At 43.0% G+C, this 14,212-nt stretch overlaps 1 protein-coding gene across 6 annotated transcripts in view; it reads right to left on the bottom strand.

Moving 5' to 3' along the window:
• Nucleotides 1–1,959: 1,959 nt before the first annotated feature.
• Nucleotides 1,960–14,212, bottom strand: part of ARFGAP1 (ARF GTPase activating protein 1) — a 46,732-nt gene continuing 34,479 nt past the window's right edge. For 2 of the 6 annotated variants that reach the window (XM_087720588.1, XM_087720589.1), the window contains 4 exons: nucleotides 12,104–12,160; nucleotides 9,005–9,064; nucleotides 5,461–5,537; nucleotides 1,960–3,948 (listed from right to left, as the gene is read on the bottom strand). In XM_087720588.1, the coding sequence (XP_087576714.1) occupies nucleotides 3,588–3,948; nucleotides 5,461–5,537; nucleotides 9,005–9,064; nucleotides 12,104–12,160 (555 nt within the window). In that variant the 3' untranslated portion in view covers nucleotides 1,960–3,587. The remainder of the gene's footprint in view (nucleotides 3,949–5,460; nucleotides 5,538–9,004; nucleotides 9,065–12,103; nucleotides 12,161–14,212) is intronic. The other 4 variants (XM_087720590.1, XM_087720592.1, XM_087720591.1 and 1 more) reach the window with 3 other exon arrangements.

Genomic DNA, 14,212 nt, shown 5'->3' with positions numbered 1-14,212 from the left:
ACCATTTGTCGGCTGTGACCAGGGGGACCTTTGCCCAGGTTCGCCTGGTGCACCAATTGCGACCCTACCTGGATCGGGAGGCCCTTCAGACAGTCACTCACGCCCTTGTGACCTCAAGACTGGATTACTGTAACGCGCTCTACATGGGGCTGCCCTTGAAGAGTGTACAAAGACTTCAGCTGGTCCAGAACGCAGCCGCGCGAGCGATTGTGGGTGCACCCAGGTACACCCACGTCACACCTATCCTCCGCGAGCTGCACTGGTTACCCATTAGTCTCCGGACCCGCTTCAAGGTGCTGGTCGCTACCTATAAAGCCCTACATGGCATCGGACCTGGGTACCTGAGAGACCGCCTCCTGCCGATTACCTCCCATAGACCGATTAGATCACACAGGTTAGGTCTTCTCCGGATCCCATCTGCCAGCCAATGTCGGCTGGCGACTCCCTGGGGGAGAGCCTTCTCTGTCGCAGCTCCAGCCCTCTGGAATGACCTCCCCGTGGAGATCCGGACCCTTACTACCCTCCCGGCCTTCCGCAAAGCTGTTAAGTCTTGGCTGCTCCAGCAGGCCGGGGGGCTTTCGAAATATCCAGCCCCACGGAAACTGTGACTGTTGTGGATTTTAAAGTATTGTTTTGTTTATTTATCCCCTCCCTTGTTTATTGTAAGCCGCCCGGAGTCCTTCGGGAGTGGGCGGCATACAAGACAAATAAAACTAAACTAAACTAAACTAAACTAAAGAGTTAGCCGTAACCATGAATTGGGTGCTACGTTCTTCATCACCAAGGCTAGATTATGATTTTTGGAGTCTTTTTGATGTTTGATACTCGCATTCCTCACTCTCGGGGGTGGGATTTTACCAGTTCGGGCGAACCGGTAGCTCCAACGATGAAGTGGGCCCGCCTGCCTGCCCCTGCGCTTAACTCACCTACATCTTCTCAGCTGAGTCGCGCAGCAGGGCGCGCTAAGCCGCTTTTCCTCCCCAGCAGTAATGCAGAAAGTACTTTTTCTCAAAACTGCGCATGCGCGGCACAGCACCGAACCGGTTGTTAAGCCGGCAGGATCCCATCACTGCTCACGCTGTATAGTTTTAAGCAAGGTGACAGCTGTATCACCATCTCGTTTAAAAACTAGAAAGGTAAAGAGGTGATTCACAGAGGGAAGGAAGAGAAAAAGGTATGATTTGAAGGGAGGTAGGGAAATCAACCCTGCCTTCTGATTTTTTTTAAAAAAAAGTGGGGGGGGAGGTTGTTTTAAAAATAAATATGTTTTTATGCAAGGCGTTTAGAACAATGTTTCTCAAGCGTGGCAGGTTTAAGATGGGTGGACTTCAACTCCCAGAATTCCCTAGCCAGCTCTGCTCTCCTGGGAGTTGAAGTCCACACCCACCTGAAACTTGCCAAGGTCGAGAAACGCTGGTTTAGGAGGTGAAGAAATCTTCCCTGAGGTAAAATATACGTCAAGGGAGACAGAGTTCAGGTTATGCTCCCATCTCCTTGAATTCCGTAGATCGTGGACTGGAAAGATCAGGCGAGCAAAATTAAGGTCGAAGCCGATGCTCGCTCTCACGCAATGGACTTTCTAAGAGAAATCCAGGGAATAGAAAATGAAGAAAAATAATAGTGAAAACTCGCGTGCTGCTAGGGGAAAAAACAGACAAATCAGCCAAAGAAATAGCCAAGTTATCTCTATGCTGAGACACACTTTAAAAAGAAAAGAAAAAAAGTTAAGGTGCGGTTTTTATGAGGTCACAAAATCTCAGACGTTTGGCAGAAAAATAAAAGCACGTTTTTGAAAGAGAAGCACAGACAACCTAACCACATTTGTCTGATTAGAAAGCCCACAAGGGAGTGAAAACTGGGACCTGAAACTGAGGAAGCAAAATCACCAGGGAAGAGGAGAAATTTCGCTGGCAATTTGGGGAAGGTGGGGGAAAAAAAACGAGTGAAAAGTATCACACAGCAGCTCAAGTACTTCATATTTCTTCACAAGATAAGATACTGACATATTGAACAATACATAAAAATTGTAGGAAACTATTAATACTTCATGATTTTTTTGTGTGTTTATCCATGTGCCCTGATACACACACACAAACACACACAGTTATATATACAGCAGACGATTTCAGCTCAATTCTGAGAAAGTGGAAGTCCAGGAGTATCCATTAGCCAAGCCAAAGGTTTCCTTAGAGAAAACAAACCAGATTTCCACCCTGGTTCCTGAAAAGCCTCATTGTGACATCCAGCCAATTTATACCATGATTCACTGTTTCCTGCCTCTTAGTGGTTTTAACACTGCAGTATTTAAATACACATAGATTATTAAAAAAAAAAAACCAATCTACTGATCACAAGCACCAAAAACAGTACTGACATCAGACCTTGTAGAAAAGGATACTGGATGATTCTTCTTCTCAAATTCATGCAGCAAAGCTCAAAATGATAAACATTGCAATCGGGTTATTTTTTCCAGTAGGTCTCCTTCCGGGCACAAGAGGAGCGGAAGGGAAAGAGTAAGTTGGAAATCTAATGCGGAAATCCGATCAATGTAATTTTTATAAGAGCGAAGTTCCAAATGGTTGGTTCGGTTATCAAAATGGTTGGCTTCTGACGTTGGCATGTCCCGTTTTGAAAACTGCCCGCCTATCCTGCCTGGTTTTTCCATCACTGTTTGTGTCTGGCAATTACGCTAAAATTGAGGAATGTATGGAATATTAAATGGAGGGAAAAATACAGGAGATTTAATGTATTAAAGGGGGGGGGAGAACGGAGGAGGAATCTTGCACCTGTTGAAAGCAGCCAAAGCCAAGAATGGGATTTTTTTTTTAAAAAAAGAAGAGTTTTTAGAAATGCTGTTTGTTTCCTTCTAAGTAAGAGAACTGAAGTTATTAAGAGGGCAGTGTCCTTAACAAAAAAAAAACCCACACATACATACACCCTTAAATAAACTTGGATCCATCTACAATATCTTCCACAATATCTTAAATAGTATATTTTTGGCTCGGTTGCAAGCCATCCCATCTCAGTCACAATAGGTTACCTGGCTAAAATAGCCCTCCCCACCCCCACCCCACTCCGTATCAGGCTACCCAGAAGTCCTCCAAAACTTCAGCCAAAGCCCCCACCCCACCCCACTCCGAAGTTGTGCGAGTATGCCGAACGACACATGCAAACGTTGTGTGCTAAGGATGGCAAGGCTGGCAGGGAACCGCTTCCTCTGGAGGTTCTCGGGTTTCAGGAAGTTGGGCAAACCCCCACGAGGACAGCGGCACGGCGAGGAGGATATTATCTGACGCGAAGACGGTCATTTCCGTGATGTGACTTCAGCTCTTCTTATGGTAACTACAAGAATCCGCAAACCCACGGGTGTTTTTTTGTTGATCTTGTTGTTGTTACGACGACGGTGGTTGTAAACAGGAAGTGGAAAGAGAATGGAACAGCAGGTGCGAGGTGTAAAGAGGTCTCCCCCCCCCACACACACGAAGGATGTTGGTTAGTCCAGTTATGTGGGAGATTCTTCCATCAGAGGTGTGATATTTCTCCTCCCCCCACCTCCCACTTCCGCTATGCTGGCGACTGAACGAGTCCTACCAGTTGTGGTTGTCCCATTCTTCTTCGGGAGCTGAAGAGGGCTCTTTTGTGGTCTTCTTGGCGGTCTTTTTGGCTTTGCCCTCCCCTGCGGCGTTCTCCCAGTTGGTCTCCCAGTTCTCCCAGCTGTCACCATTACTGTTCTTGTTGTTGGAAACGGTGCCAGAGCCCCACACATCCCAGCTGTCGGAACTCTTCTTCTCCGCCGAATTGTCCACGTACGTCCAGCTATCACTGCTTGGGGACTTGTGGGTTTTGGGTGGGTCCGAGTTGCCAAAGGTCTCCCAAAAACTCTGATCCGCGGTGTTGTTCTGGTAGCCATCGCTTTTGCTGTTCTGGTAGCTCTCTGTATCCGGGGGCCTTTCGGGAAAAGGAGAGAAAAATGGGGACTTAGGTTAGTTCAATGGAGAGTAATCAAGGAGAGAAGCAACCTAGAACTAAGGAGAAATTTCCTGACAGGGAGAACAATGAATCGGTGGAACGGGTTGCCTCCAGAAGATTGTGGGTGTACCAATACTGGAGGCTTTTAAGAAGAGACTTGTTGTGGCCCACCAGCAGCCAGTGAAGCAGGCGGTAGATTCAGACAGTGAGGAGGTTGGGGAGGAACCTGGGCCAGTCCTGGAATCTGGAGAAGGCTCTGATGAGGGCTCTGTGTCAGAGGCAGAAAGGGGGCCAGGGCCGTCTGACAGTTATCAGTTGCCTCCCGAATCAGACATCAGTGAGGCAGATGAACAGCTGGAGCCTTTTTCCAGTGTGCGCATGCGCAGAGTTGCCAGAAGAAGGGAACAGCTAAGGAACAAGGGACGACTTGGGAGTAAAGCCACAGGTGGATGGTGAATGTCTCCTCCCATAGGGAATAAAAGAGGAGCGAAAGGGGAGTGGAGTTTGCAGGAGACCATTAGTTCATTCCTACATTCTTGCCAAGTATTGCGGCGTCTGAATGATATCGGCCTGGCCACTCTCCAAGCCTGATACAGGTCAGTAATTGTGAACTATCTAGAAAGACTGTGGGAGAAGAAAGACTTTGCTGGAGAGGAAATTAAATAAAAGATGTTTATTGGGACAAGGACTCGGCTTCGTGCTGCTGCGGAAGCCCAGGTCAGAACACACAGGTGTCAAACTCGCTGTGTCACGTTGCAATCATGTGAGGTTTTGTCACCTTTTTTCGCATTCACAGAGCTGCAGTGAGCATCACGACAACCTTATAATGAAATAATTTCCCTGATATTGAAGGAGGTGAGCAGGTAGAACCCGAGGACAGCGTCAAACGCACCATTAGTTTGGTATCACTATGTTCCCACCAGAAACCCAAGTCTAGTCCCTTATGAATTCCACTGACTCTTATTTTAGCACCAGTTTGGTTTGATGATTAGTAGATCAGATTCCTATGTACAGGTTGCACATAATAAACTTTTGGTTAGTGTCAAGGGAAATCAGGAGATTCAGGCAGATCAAATAGGTATAAAGATTTATTGCAAAACCTAAGCTCTCTACAAGAATCTGACCAACTATCGGTCAAGGAAAATGAATGGGAGATAAGAAGGCATTCAAGGTGGGCTGGATGGAGATCGCTTGCAGGTGTGCATAGACTCGTGACATATGACATGTTTGACCTCTCCCTCGGGCTCAGCCTGGTAATCTCCTACATCAGGCCCAAGTAACCAAGAACAGCACTAAAAGTTTATTTTGAAAACCAAGCTGTCTGGGGAATTCTGGGAGTTAAAGTCCATCCATCTTCAAGTGGCCGGAAACACTGACCTAGGTTCATGTGGGAGTATATTCTTTTTGGGATCGCCTGGGTCTTGTTTACAAGTTATATATCAGAGAGTTGTGTGTCTAGTACAGAAACCTGAGCAGACACATCCGCCATACCTTTCAGAAGACCCATCTGGTTTTCCAGAAAAAAAAGTGGTCATATCTCGCCAGCTTTTAGTACTCACTCCCTGGACCTGTGGGGGTGGAGGAAAAGATAATAAGGCAAAGAGAAAAATTACAAAGAGAAAGAACAATGGTGCACAGGTATCAAGCCTTCCCTTTATCTGTCCTTGAAGCCAAGAAAACAGAATGGGATTTAGCAAGCAGCTGTATCCTTACACAAGAATATAAGCAGTGCCCTGCTGGATTGGCCTGCTGGCTCATGAAGTTCAGCAGCCTGTTCTCCCGGTGGCCGACCAATTGCTTAACAAACTCCACCAGTTCCCCCAGCAGATGGCTGCAAAAGAGCATCCTCCAATGGTAGCCACCCATTCCCATGATTTTCACAAACAGAGAGCTGATTGGTTTCTTCGCCAACATAAACTAAAACAATAGGAGCAAGCCCATGTCGTGGTTGTAATGATTTTTTTAAAAAATAAAAAGAACTATTTTTTTAAAAAATAAAAAGAACTATTTTTTTAAAAAATAAAAAGAACTATTTTTAAAAAATAAAAACAACTATTTTTAAAAAATAAAAAGAACTATTTTTAAAAAATAAAAACAACTATTTTTAAAAAATAAAAACAACTATTTTTAAAAAATAAAAACAACTATTTTTAAAAAATAAAAACAACTATTTTTAAAAAATAAAAACAACTATTTTTAAAAAATAAAAACAACTATTTTTAAAAAATAAAAACAACTATTTTTAAAAAATAAAAACAACTATTATGCTCTGTTTGCATTTTTGTTCTAGATTTCGACATACAACTTAAACATATACCCTGTTCCCCCGAAAATAAAACCTCCCTGGATAATAAGCCCAATCGGGTTTTTGAGCGCATGCACTAAAATAAGCCCTCCCTGAAAATATTGCAACACAGCAGCGGCCATGGGGTGACCACGCTCACCACCTCCTGCACCTCAAGAATAATAAGACCTCCCCGAAAATAAGGCCAAGTGCTTATTTTGGGGGGGGGGGTTGAAAAGAAAATAAAACCCTGTCTTATTTTTAGGAAAACATGGTATATAGGAGGGGTTGGTTTGCCTCACTGAACTCCTCTTTTAGGTTACCCCAGGAATCGGCAACCTTAAACCACTCAAAGAGCCATTTGGACCCGTTTCCCACAGAAAACAGCGAGAGCCACAAAACCCTTTTGACATCTAAAATGAAGATAACGCTGCATATATGTTTGGGTTTTTTTTTAACCTTTGTGCTATGTATAAAAAAACTATAGTGTGTTGCATTTATGAAATCAACGAACTGCAACAGAGAATGCACGTTTTTATTTCAGCGTGCAACAAAAACATTTGGAACTCGATGGAAAAGCTTAATAAAGCTCGCGTGCTGGAGGGTGTGGCACACTGGCGGTTGTGACGCATATTTTGAACGACAGGGAGCCAGAGCGGAGGGATGAAAGAGCCACATGCGGCTCCAGAGAGGCAGGTTGCAGACCCCTGGGTTACCCCAAAGCCACTTCTCAAGAAAAGGAGTGGACCATATTTCTACGGGGTGAGCAAACCTTTATATGCATGCAAATACATTTAATAAAATAGACAAGGCTTCCCCTTCCCTCTTCCTTTCCTTTCCCTAATTTTTCCTTCTTCATTTCCTTCTCTTGCTTTTCTTCTTCCTTCCCTTCCCTTTTGCCTTCCCCTCCCCCTAAAAGTAACCTGATTAAATGACCAGGCTGCTTTTGATATATATATATATATATATATATATATATATATATATATATATATATATATATATATATATATATATATATATATATATATATATATATATATATATATATATATATATATATATATATATATATATATATATATATATATATATATATATATATATATATATATATATATATATATGTGTGTTTTTTTATTTGTGCTGATAAATAACACAAATATAACAAAGGCAACAGTAAAAATATTGGGTTTCTGTCTGGATGGACTCTTGTGACGAGCCTAATGACAGAGAGTGGAAGTGTGACCTTCCTCCCACACTTGGGCATACCAGGGGTTGTGACTTTAAGTATATATATATATATATATATATATATATATATATATATATATATATATATATATATATATATATATATATATATATACACATACATACATACATACATACATACATACATACATACATACATACACATATACATATACATATACATATACACATATACACATATACACATATACACATATATACATACATATATACATACATATATACATACATATATACATACATATATACATACATATATACATACATATATATATATACATATATATATATACATATATATATATATATATACATACATATATATACATATATATACATACATATATATATACATATACACACATATATATATATACACACACACACACACATTTAAACCTACAACCATTTGGCTAAAACATATTTAAAACTGGGAGATATTAGCACTTACCAGTTTTATTGAATAATGGCAGCAAGAAATAGGAGGAGAGGGAGAAGACACAATTAGCATTTTAAAAGGATTTGTGCTCATATTAAGCTGTTTCCATATTCCTTTGCAATACGGCTCCTTGGCAATTGTTCTGCTCTATAATTTTTTTTCATTGTAGCCTTTATTAAAGATGCAATCAAGACAGTAATTCAGACTATTTTAGGTAATGCATCCTGACATCACATCAGCTGGCATGTAGGCTGACTTTATAATGGCTTGGAGAGTCACTTGATACAAGGCCCAAATCTGATTACAGATAGTCCTCGGCTTACGACTGTTCATTTAGCGACCATTCAACATTACGATGGCACTGAAAAATGTGACTTAGGACTATTTTTCAGTTACGACCTTTGCAGCATCCCCATGATCATGTGATCAAAATTCAGACGCTTGGCTCATGCTTTTTAATTTAATTTGACTCATATTTATGACTGTTGCTATGTCCCAGGACCGCATGATCACTTTTTGCGACCTTCTGACAAGCCAAGTTGATGCGGAAGTCAGATTTGCTTAACAACCATGTTGCCAACTTATTAACCACAGTGGTTCGCTTAACCACTGAGGCAAGAAAGGTTGTAAGGTCGCAAAACTTACTAAACGAGTGTTTCACTTAACCACCGAAATTTGGGGCTCAATTGTGGTCGTATGTCAAGGACTACCTGTAATATTAAATGTTGATAGAAGTCTGGACATGTCTCAACACCTACTTTTTCATAATCTTCCGCGACTAAGTCAAGCGTGGCTGTAGCTATTGCTACCTTAAGGAACTTTCCAGATTTATTTGTCGTGTAAAATAGATGTGACATGAACTGGGACTCCAGTGATGGCGGGGAGGGGAGACCACAGAGAGAGAGCTGCCTGCTGCCTAGAAAGGCTGCCTCGCTGCTAGAGAAGCCGTTCTCACGCTGGAGCTCCGTGGGCCAAACTGGAATATGGAAACTGGCTTAACGCAGGGCCTCCTGATTGCCAGGTAGGCCTCTCCATACCTTGGAAGCAAAATGTGAGACTCCCTGGGAAACGTCGTCCAAAATCTTTCCATCTTTCACCTACGTGAATCAAGTGGTCCAGAGTTAGAGGCAGATCAAGGCAGCCTGTGAGAAACGCTCATCGCGCAGAAGTCCAAGAAAGGGTTTCTACCTCAATGAAGCCGGGTTGGGAGAGAAAGAGAAAACTCCACTACTGCCAGGGGTCTAAACACTTCGCCGTACTGCCAGGGGAATGCCAAGGTTTGGGATCCGACCCACTAAAAGTATCCGGAGGAGTTTACTAAATTGGATGGATGTTGTATATATAAAAGAAAGGAAGAGAGAGACAGATGGATGTGTGTGTGTGTGTAGAGAGAGAGGGGGGATGGATAGATTGATATATAGATAGATAGATAGATAGATAGATAGATAGATAGATAGATAGATAGATAGATAGATAGATAGATAGATATGTGTGTGTGTGTAGAGAGAGGGGGGGATGGATAGATAGATTGATATGTGCATATAGATAGAAAGATAGATAGATAGGATAGATAGAGGGATGTGTGTGTGTGTGTGTATAGAGGGGGGGAGGGAGAGAGGGGGGGAGAAGAGGGGGATAGATATCCAGATATATATATATATATATATATATATATATATATATATATATATATATATATATATATATATATATATATATATAGAGAGAGAGAGAGAGAGAGAGAGAGAGAGAGAGAGAGAGAGAGAGAGAGAGAGAGAGAGAGAGAGAGAGAGAGGAGGGGATGGGTGGATGGATGGATATGTGGGGGAAGAGAGAGGGAGGGAGGGAGGGGTGGGGAGATTTTTGCTTCATAGAACAGAACAGAACTCTTTATTAAAGAATTGAGACCAGTATAAAGCAGGCATTTGTGTCTAAGAGTGTCCCTATGTAGAATTCTGCCTGCAAAGTTCGTTGCTATAACTGAATGCCCAGATTTCACCCTCAAACATACAAACTGAATGGGACGATTCATTCTGTATCTAATTTAGACATGCTGCCATTCTAGAGGGCATCGGTCACATTCGGCTATTTGTCATTGATCATTCAGAATGAACATTCTCTTCTGTGTGTGTTTTGTTTTAGGGATACGGAGAGGGAGCATAATCCTTGGGGAAGTACAGCCATTCAAATATGCTTTTATCATGAAAAATTGCAAAGCCCCTCCCGCCAAGTAAATAAGCTTCCAACTTGAAGGGTTTCAAAAGGGATGCGATAAACCGGCAGTTCCATTCATACATTCTCAAGGAATAGCCATGCAACACAGTGGTATCCTAAGAGAAATGGCATACTGCAATTTGCTTTTAATCCCTACCACAGAATCATTGTCTGTGGAGATTCTCCGTCATCCCGTGACCCGTCAAAACTGCGTTCCACAAAAGCGCGGTCGACGAAATCGCGTATGTGACGTCATCACAACGCGACGAAAAAGATCGAAAAATTGAAATAAAAATTAAATTACAGCAAGCCGATTCACATAAAGGTAAGCATTAGGTTAAGGGTTAGGGTTAGGTTAAGGGTTAGGGTTAAGTTTAGAGCGTTAGCGTTACGTTTAGCGTTAGGTTAAGGGTTAGCGTTAGGTTTTTCGTTAGGTTTTTCGTTAGGTTAAGGGTTAGGTTTAGGGTTAGGTTTAGGGTTAGGTTTGGGGGGGTTAGGGTAAGGTTTTCGCTTTATTTTTACATTTTTCGATCTTTTTCGTCGCGCTGTGATGACATCACATACGCGCTTTCGTTGCCCGCGATTTTGTCGCCCGCGGTTTTGTGGTGGAACCCGTCATCCAGGTCATGGATATCCCAAAGATACTTTTTTCCCCAAGAGGCAACTGGGCTATCCGGTTTTTCTTTGAAGATGTTTCGCTTCTCGGATGAGAAGAGAAAAACCAGTAAGTCCAGTTGCCTTTTGAAAAAATACAGAACCGTTAATATACTCCATGACTGCCCTAGAAAAGTCCACTTATTCTTTGCTCCCTTGGGCGCAGCGTCATAATTTGCTGAGAGGGAATAGGTCAATTGACAAAAGAGGGCTGGAGGGAGCTAGGAGGACTGACTAGGAAAGTCAAAACCAAGGTTACAAGCTGGTTTAACCCAAATGCCATTGGATGAGCTTGGTCAAGCTAACCTACCCCAAGAGCGGTGAGGGAGAAGGAAAGGAAACACTTTTGTGTTTCTTTCTAGGAAAATCGACATCCTGGTGCAATAAGTGAATCAGGAATTTGAGACAGAAAGGCTGAACAGGAGGGAAAGACAAAGGGGAAAAGCAACATCGAATTTTGGCTATAAATTTAATGGGGTTCTCTCTAAGCTTGGTTGTTTTCTTGCAGACATTTCATTACTCGGCCAGGTAACATCATCAGCGCTAGAAGGAAGTCCCACCAACACTGACAGGGCAAGCTGCTTGTATATAAACAGAAAGCAAACTCCACTCCTTTTAGCACTGATGATGTTACCTAGCTGGGTAATGAAATGTCTTCACCAAACTCAAAGAGCACCAAGGACCCCACAGTTCAACCCTGAGCTAAAACATTCTCTTCTACTGGTAAGGTAAAGGTAAAAAGTTCCCCTCGCACACACATGCTAGTCGTTCCCGACTCTAGGGGGCGTTGCTCGTCTCCGTTTCAAAGCCGAAGAGCCAGCGCTGTCCGAAGACGTCTCCGTGGTCATGCGGCCGGCATGACTAAACACCAAAGGCGCACGGGACACTGTTACCTTCCCACCAAAGGTGGTTCCTATTTTTCTACTTGCATTTTTATATACTTTCGAACTACTAGGTTGGCAAAAGCTGGGACAAGTTAACGGGAGCTCACTCCGTTACGCGGTGCTAGGGATTTGAACCGCCAAACTGCCAACCTTTCTGATCAACAAGCTCAGCGTCTTAGCCACTGAGCCACCGTGTCCCTCTTCTATTGGTAGATATCTTGAAATATAACCCAGGAAGGTTCGGATGGGACCTACAAAGTGATGAGATTTGGGATCGTAGGTTTACACCCGATGTTACAACTAGACGTAATTCATACTGAATAAGCTTGCTAGGTTCAGAAGGAAAGTGCATTTTAAAAGTCATGTACTTGGTTCCAAAGTTACCTTTTCCTGTGCAGGTTTGAGAACATTTTCATTTAAACTCTGACCTAACTCTGAAGCCTAGTTAAAAGCAAACAAAACAAAAATAAAAATCAGTTAACACTCTCGTTTTTTTTTTCTTCCCCCACAGGTCCACACCTGACATGTACCACTGCACAAAATACCCCACAGCGATTCACATTAAAAAGAAGACCAAGTCCTAAGCATTGTCCAAGACAAGCAACAGAGTCAGCCCGAAGCACAAGACATGAGAGAACACAAAGGGACAGGACACCGAAAGACACAAGACAACAGAGGGCTGTGACTTATCCTCTTGGGAGTTGGGGCTTTCAATTGAGGTCAAAGGGTAGACCATACGGATAGTCCTTGACTTACAACCGCAATGGAGCCTGGCCATTAAAACGAGGCGTCCACACTGAGGGACCAGTTGTAAATCAAGGACCATCTGTATATTGTGAAACAACTACAATTGAAAAGAGGATCGCGGAATCCCTGGCAAATGAAAAAGGAAGATTATTAGCGGAAATTGTAAACTGAGAAAAAAAATAGAATTACTTGGACCTCGATTGTCTGGAAGATACCAGGTCGTCTTCGACCTACAACCATAATTGGGATCAGAATTCCCGTTACACAAAGCGAGGTTGCCGTGGTTAAGTGAATCGCTCATTTAAGTTAATGTTGTGGCCCGCCAGCTGCCGGCGGAGCTGGCGGCAGACTCGGAGGATGATGAGGTTGGGGAGGAACTGGGGCCAGTGCTGGAGTCTGGGCAAGGCTCTGATGAGGGCTCTGTGTCGGAGGCAGAGAGGGGACCAAGGCCGTCTGGCAATTATCAGCTGCCTTCGGAGTCAGACATCAGTGAGGCAGAGGAACAGCTGGAGCCTGTTCCCAGTGTGTGCATGCGCAGAGCTGTTAGGAGAACAACAGAGGACAAGGAGTCAACTCGGGAAGCAAAGCAAACGTGGACGTTGAATGGGTCCTGTCTGGCTGGGAATAAATAGAAGGAAAGGGGTTGTCGTAGGAGACAACAGTTCGTATTTCTGAAGATTTTGCTCATCGTGTTCCGTGCATTAAAGGCTGCTTGCCAGAAATTAATTTGCAGCCTTTCGGATGAGAGCTTTGCAATTATACCAAGGAACTGATAAGATCTGTTACTGTAGTTAACTCCTTGAAGGACTATTGCCTGGACTTTTTGCTGGGTGAACGTAATTAATTCACAAGAGGTAAATAAAGAGGGTTTTTTCGTGACGAGTCTGTTTCTTGCTTCTGCTAAGGCTGAGTCAGAACAGTTAATCATGCGGTCATTAAGCAAATCCTGCTTTCCCCCCATTTATTTTGCTTCTCTGAAGCTGGCTGGGAAAGTCGCAAAGGGTCATCACATGACCCCAGGATGCTTCAACCATCGTAGATACAGGTAAGTCCTCAACTTACAACAGTTCATTTCATGACCGTTCAAAGTTACGGCGTCACAGAAAAAAGTGACTTATGGCCATTTTTCACGCTTACAATCATTACAGCCTCCCCATGGTCACATGATCAAAATGAAGATGCTTGGCAAACTAACTCATATTTATGACGGTTACAGCATCTCTGAGTCATGCAAACCCTCTTTTGCGACCTTCTGACAAGCAAAGTCAACGGGGAAGCCAGATTCACTTAACAACCGGGTTACTAATTTACAAACTGCAGTGATTCACTTAACAACTCTGGCAAGAAAAGTTTTAAAGTGGGGGCAAAACTCACTTAACAACAAAAGTCTGGGGCTCAATTATGGTCGTAAATTGAGGGCTACCTGTACATGCCAATTGCCAAGCACCTGAATTTTGATCACATAAGCATGGGGATTCTGCAACGGTCGTAAATGTGAAAAATGGTTATAAGTTCCACTTTTCAGTGCTGTTGTAACGGTAAATTCCGAGGCTTAGCAACTGGCATGTATTTATGACGGTTTGCAATGTCCCAGGGTCATGTGATCTCCAGAGCCGAGGTGGCGCGGTGGTTAAATGCAGCACTGCAGGCTACTTCAGCTGACTGCTAGATCAGCAGTTCAGCGGTTCAAATCTCACCGGCTCAGGGTTGACTCAGCCTTCCATCCTTCCGAGGTGGGTAAAATGA

Source organism: Thamnophis sirtalis, unplaced genomic scaffold (assembly GCF_051295495.1).
Source record: "Thamnophis sirtalis isolate CommonGarterSnake01/CBP01778 unplaced genomic scaffold, rThaSir2_p1.2 scaffold_7, whole genome shotgun sequence".
Lineage (NCBI taxonomy): Eukaryota > Metazoa > Chordata > Lepidosauria > Squamata > Natricidae > Thamnophis > Thamnophis sirtalis.
This window is presented reverse-complemented; position numbering and strand designations above follow the sequence as displayed.